This window comes from Giraffa tippelskirchi, chromosome 1, assembly GCF_054371585.1.
Source record: "Giraffa tippelskirchi isolate mGirTip1 chromosome 1, T2T-mGirTip1v1.2.pri, whole genome shotgun sequence".
Taxonomy (NCBI): domain Eukaryota; kingdom Metazoa; phylum Chordata; class Mammalia; order Artiodactyla; family Giraffidae; genus Giraffa; species Giraffa tippelskirchi.
In genome coordinates, this window is record NC_137275.1 from 56,515,174 (window position 1) to 56,529,486 (window position 14,313).

The 14,313-nt window shown below is 39.1% G+C and overlaps 2 protein-coding genes across 6 annotated transcripts in view; one reads left to right on the forward strand and one right to left on the reverse strand.

Moving 5' to 3' along the window:
• The window catches only part of ARAP2 (ArfGAP with RhoGAP domain, ankyrin repeat and PH domain 2), a 795,317-nt gene that overhangs the window by 508,128 nt on the left and 272,876 nt on the right, over positions 1-14,313 (forward strand). The gene's annotated exons all lie outside the window — the stretch shown is intronic.
• DTHD1 (death domain containing 1) overlaps positions 1-14,313 on the reverse strand; it is an 81,459-nt gene that overhangs the window by 17,409 nt on the left and 49,737 nt on the right. For 2 of the 4 annotated variants that reach the window (XM_081528529.1, XM_081528456.1), the window contains one exon: positions 5,978-6,110. The exons of the other annotated variants lie outside the window; for them this stretch is intronic. In XM_081528529.1, coding sequence (XP_081384655.1) covers positions 6,060-6,110 — 51 coding nt within the window. In that variant the 3' untranslated portion in view covers positions 5,978-6,059. Of the gene's footprint in view, positions 1-5,977; positions 6,111-14,313 lie in introns of those variants that run through there. 4 annotated transcript variants of the gene reach the window in all.

A 14,313-nucleotide genomic window follows, 5' to 3' on the forward strand; every position in this document is an offset into this window, starting at 1 on the left:
CCACTTGAGTTCACATTCCAGGATGTCTGGCTCTAGTTGAGTGATCACACCATCATGATTATCTGGGTCATGAAGATCTTACTATGGCTATTTGGTGGATATAGAAATAACAAGTGATAGACTTTTCTTCTTTAATTTCTGCTGCTGCTGCTGCTAAGTCGCTTCAGTAGTGTCCGACTCTGTGTGACCCCATAGACGGCAGCTCACCAGGCTCCCCTGTTCCTGGGATTCTCCAGGCAAGAATACTGGAGTGGGTTGCCATTTCCTTCTCCAATGCATGAAAGTGAAAAGTAAAAGTGAAGCTGCTCAGTCGTTTCTGACTCTTTGCGACCCCATGGACTACAGCCTACCAGGATCCTCTGTCCATGGGATTTTCCAGGCAAGAGTACTGGAGTGGGTTGCCATCTTTAATTTATACATGCCTACTGTTTCTTGGGGGCTTCCCTGGTGGCTAAGACAGTAAAGAATCTGCCTACAATGCAGGAGAGCTGGGCTTGTTCCCTAGGTCAGGAAGCCCCATGGAGAAGGAAATGGCAACCCACTACAGTATTCTTACCTGGAAAATTCCATGGACAGAGGAGTCTGGTTGGCTACAGTCCATGGGGTTTGCAAAGAGTTGGACATGACTGAGCAACTGACACACACACACTAGTTCTTGGAGTCTCTACTGAAGAACCAGTTTTTTATAAAGTAACATGCTAAAAACTTTCCGATACTCAAAGTACCATCTAACATGGATGACACACAGAATTATAGCTAAATGGCAGCATAACACATCCAACAAAAAAATGTGATGCTGATATTAGCATTTTTTTCGTTTACCTTAAGGCCCTTATTCATGGAGAGATTTTCACAGGTAATTATGATAATATCTTGTGGCAGCAACTCCTCCATCCAGCCTTAACCCTCATACTTCTCCCATCCCCAAACACTTATTGTAGATTTTTCTGATAAATAGGTCATTTATTTTGTAGTTATAAGATATAAAAGTGGAAGTGGTATGAATAATAAATCAAGGGAGTATATGTAATTAGTATATTTGTGTGTATCTTTAGCATGGATTTTGCCAGAAGCCTTTAAGATACCATAGCTAAATGCAAGTTTTAACTGCTTACTTTACTCTATTTATTTCATATAGAGGCCTCTTCAACTAAGTAATAGCTGCCATTTGCTTAACTTGAGTTCATTTATCACATCATAGTAATAAACTGTAGAGTCTCAGACTTCATAATGTATGACTCCTATAAAACTCTTAGCGATTTTATATTATAAATACATTAGATAGAATATTGATCAAAGAAGTAATCTGATATAAAATATTAATATTAGCATAACATGTGCTTCAGTTATGGGTCCAACATAATACAAACCAAATAAGACCTTGTAGTAGCATTGAGTGAGGACCTACTGGCATGAAGAACTAGGCTAGACTTTCAGTTTCCAGTCAGGCATGTGAGAGGCTGGAAGTTGCCATTCTGTCCTAAAGAGTGAAAAGCAGAACAAGCTGAAAAATCAACAACTGTCTTTAAATTTGTCAGAGCAATAAGGTCACAAGGGCAAACCTCTTTGTCAAATTTGAAGAGACTGACAAGGAGCTACTGAGAATCACAACTAACCAGAGCAGAAACCCACAGCACAAACAACCACAGGAAGTAGGGCCAGGGTAAGGAAACCTGAGCTATAAGCGACAAATTGCTGGAGGCTCAGTGCGGACAAGTCCAAGAGCTCCAGGAGGAGACTCCAGGAGGACCCAGTCATGGGGAGATTTTCCACACTTTTGTGAATTTTACCTCTAAGAACTCAATCAGGTTCTTATAGTGAATATCTGAGAAAAATCCCATTGTGCTTCCTGCAGGGAGAGGGGAAAGGAAGCCTTTTGAAATATCACAGAACACTCTGTTCTTCTGTAGAAGGCCTGCCCTTAGAAGAAACTACTTAACCAAAGCTTAATTTGCTGGTGTTTTATCAGGGCGTAACTGACCTAGGGGAAGGGAAATAGCCACCTTCAGCTCCCTCTAGCCATCCTGTCCCAGCAAAGGTGGACAGGAAGGAGACGCAGGCTCACTGAAGACAGAGACCAAGTCATAGACCTATAGAACACTTGCCTTCCCTCACACTTACCACATCACTAAAGGTCTATTTATAGCAGTTCCCTTTACCTAGTACATCATGTTCAGCTATCAAGAGAAGCAATTACAAGACAGGCTAAATGGCAAAAAGCAGTTTGAAGAGACCAAGTCAACATCAGAACTAGACTCAGATATAGCAGTACTATGAGAATTATCAGATAGGAATTTTTTAAAACTATGATTAATATGCTAAAGGCTCTAGTGTAAAAGTGAACCGCATATAAGAACAGATATGCAATGTAAGCAGAGAGATGGAAAGTCTCAGAAAGAACCAAAGGGATATGCTAGAGATAAAACATTGTAAGAGTAATGAAGAATGTCTTTAGAAGGATTATTAGTACATGGACATGGCCGTGGAAAGAATTTGAGCTTGAGGGTATCTAAATAGAAAACCCCAAACTGAAAATCAAGAGAAAAAAAGATAAAAACAGAACATCTAAGAACTGTAAAACAACTATGAAAACCTGTGTGCAATAGGAATTCCAGAAAAAGAGAAAGAAACAGAAGTAGTTGAAATAATAATGGGTGAGAGTTTCCCAGATTAGTATCAAACACTGAACCTCAGATTCAGGAAGCTCAGAGAATACCAGTCAGGATTGGTGGCAACAACTGGGCTAAATGTGTAACTATATTATTTCATTCCAAACCACGTTTGAAAATTTGTCATTCCCCTTTCACAGATGTAACTTCTCCAAGGTAACATGGAACTAATCTTGAAATCCAGTTCTGTCTAAAGCCCTGTCTTAAAGAATTCCAATTAAAGCCCTGAATTAAACATTAATGCTATTTCTTCCAGATAATGATATTAGCTACAATTTTAATTACTTATCATGTGCCGGTAATAACTTTAATAACTGAAGATATATTACATAACCTTGGTGGAGTCTAGTATATCTATAACCTTGTGAGGTAGTTGTTATACTTACTTTACAAATGAGAAGACTGAAGTTTATTTTTTTAATTCAAGTATAGTTGATTTACAATGTTAGTTTTTGCTGTACAGCAAAGTGATTCAGTTATACATATATGTGTGTGTGTTAGTCACTTCGTTGTGTATGACTCTTTGTGACCCCATGGACCATAGCCCACTAGGCTCCTCTCTCTGTGGGATTCTCCAGGCAAAAATACTGGAGTGGGTACCCATTCCCTTCTTCATGGTATACATTTTTTCTATTCTTTTCTACTATGATTTATCCTAGAATACTGAATATAGTTCCCTGTGCTATATGGTAGGACATTGTTGTTTATCCATTCTCTATATAATAGCTTACATCTGCTAACACCCACCTCCCACTCCAACCCACCTCCAAACCCCTCTTCCCCTGGCAACCACTTATCTTTTCTCTATAACCATGAGTCTGTTTCTGCTTTGAAGATAGGTTCATTTGTGTCATATTTTAGATTCCACATATAAGCGATAACATATAATATTTGTCTTTCTCTTTCTGACTTATTTCACTATGATAATCTCCCATTGGATCCATGGTGCTACAAAGAACATTATCTCATTATATTTATGGCTGAGTAGTATTCTGTTGTATACATGTACCACATCTTTATCTATTCATTTGTCCATTGACATTTAGGTTGTTTTCATGTCTTTGGCATAGTAAATAGTGCTGCTATGAACATAAAGGTGCATTTATCTTTTTTGAATTATAGTTTTATCCAACTATATGCCCAAGAGTGGGACTGCTGAATCATGAGGTAATTCTGTTTTTAGTTTTCTGAGAAACCTCTATACTGTTTTCCACAGTGGCTGCACCAAGTTATATTCCCACCAGCTTACATTCCCACCAACAGTATAGGAGGATTCCCTAGAAAACTGAAGCTTAAGAGATTAAATAATTTGACCAAAAACATACATACTAAGTAGCAGATGTAATACTAAAGCTAACATGTGTAAGACTATGGATCCTTTATTTATAACCTGTGTATGTAAAGGGAAGGATGTGAGACAAGGCTTTCCCTTGGTCATTCTAATACCTCTTGCATTAAGCTCACCAGTCACAAGTATCATCACTGCTCTGGACTTGAAAGCAGTATTAGATAGAGGGAAAGAGGTCAGTTCCTAATGATACTGTCTATCAACCTTGTGATCTTACAGGTTTGTGTCCCATTTGCCTCATTCATGAAATTGACATGATGATATATAGTATCTGCTTCACAGTGCCCTTAAAAGAAACCTTTTGCTACATCATATAACTTTGAGCAGATCATCGCATGTAATAAGTACTCAAGATAATAGCTATTACTTAATATTTTTTAATTACTTTTTTACCTACACAAATACATTTAAAAAAATCATACTTCAGGCATAAGTGGAAATACCATTTAACTTCTATAAACACATGGAAATCTTAACAACAAATACAATTAAAATAATATTATTATCTTGCCAGCCAAGATCTCTGACCCTGAGAGTTGTTCTGTGCTTGTTAACTCTGCAGGTATTTGAGAGAGCTAAAAACATGTAAGCACCAATCTAAAATCTACTGAGAGGATCAGGGATTCAAAAGGATTAAAAATAAAATAACTGCCTCACTATGTGAATCCATTTTATTCAAAGCCAGTATGTTATTGTTCTAAAAAATAAAGTACTTAGAATTCTAAAATTTGGGGAAAATGTAACTGAGCATTGACTTTTATTTGCCAGTAATCTTAGCTTTTACCATATTTTACTGTCGACATGCATGGAAAGTATTTTTGTTCATTTAAAGCCATAAAGAACATTTTGAGGGTATCTGAGTGATAGGTCAGCAACAAAAAGTTAAGCATGTGAACTCATAACCTGAGCCAGAGAAAGCCGGAGCTTTCATCATGCTAAAAGGATGGCAGTGTCTCTGCTATGAAAATGAGGAGCTATGAGCTATCTATGTGGATAGAACAGAGGAACCTAGTGGGCTGTTCAGAAGTCACTGTGTATGTAAAACCAAGATGATAGAGAAATCTGCTTCTGCCTCAAGAGCTTAAAATTCCAGATAACAAAGGAAACCACTTTATGAGACTAAGGTTGCTCTATTAGTTTCAACAAAAGATTCAAGCACCCTGGCTTCCTGAAAGATCTAGAGTTGCCAAATACATTGAAAGGGGCAAAAGATGTGAGAGGAAATATGGTGTAGTGACAAAAGTGGCAGACAAAAGGAAACAGAAGACCCAGCTTGTTTAAGGAATGAGGGAAGTGGAAGAGCATGAGAGAGGAAGGACTTTGAATACTGGGCCTTCACGCAGCCTCTGCCCTGTGAGATTATGCAAGTCGAGGCAAGTCGTCTAAACTCTTGCTAAAATCTCAAATTGGTGAAACAGAGACGATGGTTCCTACCTCTGAAGTATGCTCTGAGGCTAGATTAATGTCTGTAAAGGATGTGACCTACACTGAGAATTCAACAAATGGAGGAGGAGACTCACAAGCCAAGTGCAATGTATGGATATTTTTCAGAACTTGTTTTTTGAACAAATTAATAGTAAAAGAAGGAAAGTGAGTCAGCAGGTAAATATAGAACATGGGTTGGGTAGTAGATGCTGTTAGTAATGACTACTAATTCTATTGAGTTTTGCCATTGTTTGTTAAAAAATCCTTACCCTTAGAGAAACATACAGAATTACTTACAAGTAAAGTGATAGAATAACTGTGATTTGCTTTAAAATACTCAAATAAACAAATAAAAATTCCCTATTAGATGAAACAAGAATGGCAAAAAAAGTGATGAGTACGTGTAGTTTCATTGTAGTTCCTCTATTTTTGTGTGTTTCTGAAAATTTCCACACACACACACACCTTTAAATATATATACATATATATATATATATATAAAAGACATAAGCATCAGTCAATAAATATCCTGTTATTGTTTTCATCATAGTTATTATTTTAACTGCACAGTGTAGAACTTCCTCAAGGCTTGGTCCACACAATGAAAGGAAGTGCTTCTACATAGAAAGATCTGAAGATCCTAATAAGCCCACAGAGAAGTAAGATTGCTGTGGAAAAAAAGTAAAAACTGAGTTTAGAGCTAAAAGAACTGACCCAGAGTGGTCTCACTTGGAGATAATCTAGAAATTAAGATCTTAGGAAATGAAATCAGGCTGTTACCAATCCTAGAAATGTCCATTTTCTTTCACTCAGATCTTTCTTAGTTTTAAAACTGTACTGCAGCCAAACTTTTGTTTCTTCATTATTTTTTTAATTACTTCTTAGAAAATGACTCTATTTAAGGCTTCAATTTGATTATGACTTTCTCAAGAGGAAGGAGTTGATTACCTCTCAACCTTTGAAGGAGTCAATCACAAAAGAAGAGAACCTGAGGACTGAGGAAACTAGATAGACCAATTCAAAAAACCCTAAATGATCAAAAGAGCTGGCACAGGTAGAAGGAAGGAGTCTTAGGGATGACTGCAGGCATAAATGGCACCCTACTCCAGTACTCTTGCCTGGAAAATCCCATGGACAGAAGAGCCTGGTAGGCTGCAGTCCGTGGGGTCGCGAAGAGTCGGACATGACTGAGTGACTTCACTTTCACTTTTCACTTTCATGCATTGAAGAAGGAAATGGCAACCCACTCCAGTGGGCTTGCCTGGAGAATCCCAGGGACGGCGGAGCCTGGTGGGCTTCCGTCTATGGGGTCGCACAGAGTCGGACATGACTGAAGCGACTTAGCAGCAGCAGCAGCAGGCATAAAATAAAGCAAGGTCCTGTGTAACTCAGGAAATATAGATAGCATCATGCACTCAAAGGACATGACTTTGAACAAACTTCAGGAGAGTGTGGAGATCAGAGAAGCCTGGTATGCTGCAGTCCATGGGGTTGCGAAGAGTTGGACATGGCTTAGCAACTGAACAACAAAATGGAAGACATGTGGAATCAGTAAAGGAAAGTCATCAAGAGCAGTCTTTAATAGATAAACCTAATATATAAATTAGTATCTCCAGATTCATATTTTTATCTACCGAAGGGTGAGGCAGTAGATGTAACATGTGGGGTTGCAGTGAAGATTAAATGACTCAATGCACATAGAACACTTCAAACATACCTGGAACTTACCAAGTACTCCGTCAGTGTTAACTATTGTGAATATGCTTAAAACTTTGCTCACTAGTCCAGGAAGTTCTGGCCAAAGCAGATGCCTTTGATGCATAGATACAGCTATGTGGGAGACCATGTTGTTTTTAAAAACAACTCAACAAATCAAAGATCAGTTCAGTTCAGTCGCTCAGACATGTCCGACTCTTTGTGACCCCATGAATTGCAGCACGCCAGGCCTCTCTGTCCATCACCAACTCCCGGAGTCTACCCAAACCCATGTCCATCGAGTCAGTTATGCCATCCAACCATCTCATTCTCTGTCGTCCCCTTCTCCTCCTGCCCCCAATCCTTCCCAGCATTAGGGTCTTTTCCAATGAGTCAACCCTCGGCATGAGGTGGCCAAAGTATTGGAGTTTCAGCTTCAACATCAGACCTTCCAATGAACACCCAGGATTGATCTCTTTTAGGATGGATTGATTGGATCTCCTTGCAGTTCAAGGGACTCTCGAGTCTTCTCCAACACCACAGTCCAAAAGCATCAATTCTTTGGCGCTTGGCTTTCTTCACCGTCCAACTCTCACATCCATACACGACCACTAGAAAAACCATAGCCTTGACTAGACGGACTTTTGTTGGCAAAGTAATGTCTCTGCTTTTAAATATGCTATCTAGGTTGGCCATAAGCTTCCTTCCAAGGAGTAAGCGTCTTTTAATTTCATGGCTGCAGTCACCATCAGCAGTGATTTTGGAGCCCAAAAAAATAAAGTCTGACACTGTTTGCACTGTTTCCCCATCTATTTCCCATGAAGTGATGGGACCAGATGCCATGATCTTAGTTTTCTGAACGTTGATCTTTAAGCCAACTTTTTCACTCCCCTCTTTCACTTTCATCAAGAGGCTCTTTAGTTCTTCTTCACTTTCTGCCATAAGGGTGGTGTCATCCGCATATCTGAGGTTATTGATATTTCTCCCGGCAATTTGATTCCAGCTTGTGTTTCTTCCAGCCCAGCGTTTCTCATGATGTACTCTGCATATAAGTTAAATAAGCAGGGTGACAATATACAGCCTTGACGTACTACTTTTCCTATTTGGAACCAGTCTGTTGTTCCATGTCCAGTTCTAACTGTTGCTTCCTGACCTGCATACAGGTTTCTCAAGAGACAGGTCAGATGGTCTGGTATTCCCATCTCTTTCAGAATTTTCCACAGTTTACTGTGATCCACACAGTCAAACACTTTGGCATAGTCAATAAAGCAGAAGTAGATGTTTTTCTGGAACTCTCTTGCTTTTTCGATGATCCAGCGGATGTTGGCAATTTGATCTCTGGTTCCTCTGCCTTTTCTAAAGCTGGCTTGAACATCTGGAAGTTCATGGTTCACGTATTGCTGAAGCCTGGCTTGGAGAATTTTGTGCATTACTTTACTAGCATGTGAGATGAGTGCAATTGTGCGGTAGTTTGAGCATTCTTTGCCATTGCCTTTCTTTGGGATTGGAACAAAGACTGACCTCTTCCAGTCCTGTGGCCATTGCTGAGTTTTCCAAATTTGCTGGCATATCAAGTGCAGCACTTTCACAGCATCACCTTTGAGGATTTGAAATAGCTCAACTGGAATTCCATCACCTCCACTATCTTTGTTCGTAGTGATGCTTTCTAAGGCTCACTTGACTTCACATTCCAGGATGTCTGGCTCTAGGTGAGTGATCACACCATCGCGATTATCTGGGTCGTGAAGATCTTTTTTGTACAGTTCTTCTGTGTATTCTTGCCACCTCTTCTTAATATCTTCTGCTTCTGTTAGGTCCATATCAAAGATACACAGCACTATTAGAACTTGTATAAGCTATCACCTTGTCTCTTCATTGTTTCACTTTTAAATTATAACCCCAAGTGTTTGTCAGACACAAATATCTAAAAGTTCCTGTTCCACTCTGAACAAAATTCTCTCTAGAATATTCTAACAGATTTTTTTTTTTTTATTTCCTGACTTATTTTTTCCTGCTTCTAGATGGGAATAGCCTTTCCAACAGAAAGGGTGATGATGTGAATGTGCTGGGAAAGGCTTGGATAGCTACAAACATCTTCTTCCTATCTGTGGTCAGTGTGTGAAATCCCCACATTAGTCATTCCTTTGTAGGCATGAAAGACTTCTGCTAAATTGTAACTATTAGCTGGGAAAGGAAGCAGGTAAAACTTTGGTCAGCTATTAAGACTCCACCTTTAATTGTTTTATCAATTTCCCCAGCATGCATTCATTTATCCTTTGATAGTTCAACAAAACATTATTGAATGTGTATTAGAGATGGGATTAAAGGATTGAATGAGCTATTCTCCCAGCTCTGAGGAGCCCTAACACAAAAGGAGTCCCTCGGTAGAGGGATTGTGAATGCCATCTCTGGAATCAGACAAACTTGGGTTCACGAACCTCTCTATACCTCGGGTTCTTCAACCACTGTTTCAGTAAATGGTTTAATATGTGTAAGTGCTTTATCAAGTTACTATCCAAGAGTAACAAATATTAGCTATATTATCATTACTTTTATTATTATATAAATTAAATTTATAACAGACCATATGTTAATACATATTCAAAGTGCTTTGGTTCTAGCTACTGTGTAGTACCTTATTCTGCCTAGGAAATTTAAGAGCTTCTTCTAAAGAGATGATTATAGAGCTAAGTGTGGAGTCAGTGCTCACACGGACAGCTTTGGGAAGAGCCATGAGGCAATTAAGACAATAATGTGTGAAAAAGTGGAGCAAAGCGGAAGTGGAGCAAAGATGTTTTCTGGGTAAATGTAATATGAAGAGTTGCAAGGGTAAGTTGTGGGTATTTGTGAAGGGTCTTATATATGGGTAAGTGGCTTGGACTTTGATCAATAGATATAAAGTACCAAATGAGATGTTTTAAGAGAAAAAATAAAATCATATTTATTTTTGAGAAAAACTACCTATCACTCATATAGCCTAGAAGTATTGCTAGAAAAGGGGACTGGTGATAGGGCTTCAAGGAGAAAGTTGCAGTGGTCTCCTGGATGGGACGTTAGAGGGAATGGAGATGAAACGGAAGTTTGAACACACTCCCAAACTAAAATCAGTGAAACATGAAGTTGTGTCAAAGGACAGCAGCTCAATCTCAGTGTCCTGAAAGCCACCCTAGAAGAGCCCACGCCACAACTTTGTCCATCTCCCAGTGTCCTCTGCCTCCCATCCCCACACATATTCACTCCATCACCAAGTCCAGTTGCTCCAACCCTGCTCTCCACTTGCCATCCTTGCTGCCATGGTCTGAGCATCAGGCTATCACCATCTAGTCCAAGGACTGCCTCATTAGATTTCTATTTTACTGTTGCTGAAACCCATCTCTTTCTCTTTTTTAAAAAAAAAAATTTATTTTTATTTATTTTTTAAAATTTATTTATTTTAATTGGAGGCTAATTACTTTACAATATTGTAGTGGTTTTTGCAATACATTGACATGAATCAGCCATGGGTGTACATGTGTTCCACATCCTAAACCCCTCTCCTACCTCCCTCCCCATCCCATCCCTCTGGGTCATCTCAGTGCACCAGCCCTGAGCACCCTGTCTCATGCATCAAAGCTGGACTGGCAATCTGTTTCACATATGATAATATATATGTTTCAATGCTATACTCAGATCATCCCATCCTCGCCTTCTTTCACAGAGTCCAAAAGACTGTTCTATACGTCTGTTTCTCTTTAGTACTCTCGCATATAGGGTTATTGTTACCATCTTTCTAAATTCCATATATATGCGTTAGTGTACTGTACTGGTGTTTTTCTTTCTGACTTACTTCACTCTGTATAATAGGCTCCAGTTTCATCCACCTCATTAGAACTGATTCAAATGTATTCTTTTTAATGGCTGAGTAATAGTCCATTGTGTATATGTACTGTCTCTTTCTAATATATACCTATAGGCTGTCACAGTAATAAGCTAACAAAATTTGATCACTTCACCTTCTTGGTTAAAATTTTTCAATCACTAGCCACTACTTACAGGACAAAAGATAAGCTCAATGATAATTAGTTAGATACCTACTTCTCTATCCTCAGTATGGCCAGACTCATTCCAAGAATCCAGTGGCTGAGAGATTTTGCTGTTTACTCATATCCTGTGGAAGTATGATTTGAATCTCTCCTTTCTACATGATATCTCTATGATGAAATCAGTCACATTCTTTTGACAAATTTTGACAAAAGGTTCCCTCATAACAATTTCACAGAGACATTTGGATGAACTAAATAAGGCATTCAAATCCCTCTATGATCTTTCCCCAACTTATTTCCAATATGATTTTCCCAAATCTTTCACTCAAGCGACGCTGTTCTATTCATTGTCCTTTCTTGAAACACACCTTGTGCTTTGAACTTGTAAGTTTCAGCTCATGCCATCCCTCTCATGTGGAACCCGCTGCCTCTTTCTCTCTTCCTCTCCAGAACCTAAACATTCTCTACATCTGTCTTGCTCTGTGAAGTGTCCCCAAGTCACCTCAGTCTACTGGAAATTCTCTGAAGTGTCCTAGCACTTACTATCTTAGTCACTTATTTGCCATTTATCATCACGTCCTGTCTTGGGATATTACTGTATTATTGTATTCAATTATTATTTATATTTTGCATTGTCTTATAACTTTTAAAGTGTTTATGCTTTACTTCCTTCACTGGACCATAATTTCCTTGAAAGTTAGGATTGACTTGCATTCATTTTTTAAGCCCTTCATTTTGTATGTGTGCATGTGTGTATGCGTGTGCCTGCATGTGTGCTAAGTTGCTTCAGTCATGTCTGACTCTTTGCCACTCTATGAACTGTAGCCCTCCAGGCTCCTCTGAATGGGATTCTCCAGGCGAGAACACTGGAATGGGTTGCTGTGCCCTCCTCCAGAGGATCTTCCTGACCTATGGATTGAACCCATACCTCCTGTGACTCCTGCATTTCAGATGGAATCTTTACTGCTGAGCCACAGTAAAGAATTCAGGACCTAGAAAATTGTTTGAATTAATGAACATCATTTTTTACTTATTAAATGTTACAATTTTAACAGAATAAATACAAATATAGCAATTAACCTATTTTTGTTACATTTTTCCAGACAGGCAGGAATGTATGTGCTTCCTTTATGAAAGAATTATTGAAAACCATATGGCTTAACGCTGCTCAATTCTTGGTTTAGTTGTACTGCCCACTGAGCAGAGAAAACCTTCCCTTTTAAGGACAGAGGGTTAAGGAGGAAGGAGGAGGAGGGGAGACAGAGACAGAGAAAGGGGAAGAGAGAGGGGAAGAGACGGGAGAGATGAGGTGACGAGAGGAGAGGGACAAGGAAAGGGAGGGGAAGAGAAGAGGAAGGAGAAGGAAAAGAGAAGGAATTATTCTCTTCTGATTAAACTGGTGGGCAAAGCACTTTCCGAAACATATAGGATCCTGTTGCTGACTAAACCAGTTTTGCTCATTCTCTCCCTTTCATGTGTCATGTACAACATAAAGTCCATTTTTCAGTGACCTGGGCAAAATTGTCTTTGAAGGTCATTCTGATGGCTTAGAGGAAGGTTAGGCTACAGGCTTGGAGGGCATGGCTAGGCAGCACCTAGGACACCAGCACTGAAACACTGGGAAGAGGGAGAAGGCTTTTAAAACTTTCAGAGGATAAAGACATTGACATGATGTGTCTACTTACCAAGATTCTGGTGCCTTTCTTCTATAATTGGTAGGGGGTGGAATATGAAGCAATACAGTATTGTAATTAGTACGGAAAACATGAGACTAAGTTATCAAAAATTTTAAATTACTATTTTAAATTTACCATTCCCGCCAACACACACAACTATGATTTCTCTCACAGGATATTTCTTGTTTGTTTGTTTTGTTTTTAATTTTTTTTTCTAATCTGCTTTCTTACCAATAGCATTAAAAGTTCCATTTCATTGTTGAAACGTAATAAAATTTTATAAATTGTTACAACTAAAAAGCCTGGAGAGAATTGTAGTACCTGTGAATATAAAAGTTTTCAATAGTGGAAACATCTCACTTATTTAATCAAGATCATTTTTTAGTAGTCATATGGTTAGGGGGAAAAAAAATCATACAGCAAAAAAAGTCAGCCCTTGCAGGGCATGGAGATGGTAATGAAAGTCCTAAGTGGTAAGAAAGTGGTGATTCTGAAGAACTGAATGTTGCACCAGCCTCTGCATGCTTCCTCCCTTTGACACAGCAAGTTATTTTATGTGGTGAGAAAGTAAGGGTTGATGCAGTACCATTATTTACTAGAAATCACATGTCAGGAGTTCATTTTAAAAAAATAAAAAAAGAGGAAGTTCAGGCTAAGCAAAACTTGGGTCAACGGCTGGCTTACGTAAATGTGGAGGTTAGGTATGACTGGGACCTTGAATACAGTCCTGCAGAAGCAGCCACCTGGAGCCCTTCTCTCCTTCAAAGCAAAGCCTCTGAGCAGACAGGGAGAGTCACCACTCAAAGGCAGCCACAACTCAAGCTGGTGAAAATAACGGAACTGCACAGACAGCCACCTACATGACGTGATTTCAGAAGCACATACGCACACTACTTCCTGCCACGTAAAAACCTTTGACATGTCTTTGAAACTTGCCTGGTTTCCACCAAAGCACGAATAGACATGATGTGAACTGAATTAGCCTGAGTATTTTGTAAAAGGAGGAAGTTTGAAGCACATCTTAAGAAAAACTTGAAAATAAATCACCTTTTTCAGCCATGCATTTTCACATGTTTATAAATTATGTGACCATTTTCAGAAGATCATACTGAAATGCCAACTATCATTAGAACCCTCTTTAACTTTCAAACCTCAGGCCCTTTCTCTGTCCCTCATGTGTGCATTCACTGTAGTAGTCTTCCTTCCACTCCTTGATGAGAAACTCATGCCCACCGCCATTTTGATACCTGCTCTTTGTCATCCTGGGTGCCCTCCTGACTACACAGCACACAGACTTCTTGTCACTGTGACTCTTCAGCCCAAAAGACACCTCCACAGTGAAGCCCTTACTGGCCATCTCATCCATAAGCAGCCACTGCCAGTTCTGTCAACCCTCTGTTGCTAATTTAGTTTTCTTCTTGTTGCTTCTTACTTTCTTCTTTACACTTCTGGTATTTTAAATGCAAGCTCTATTTATG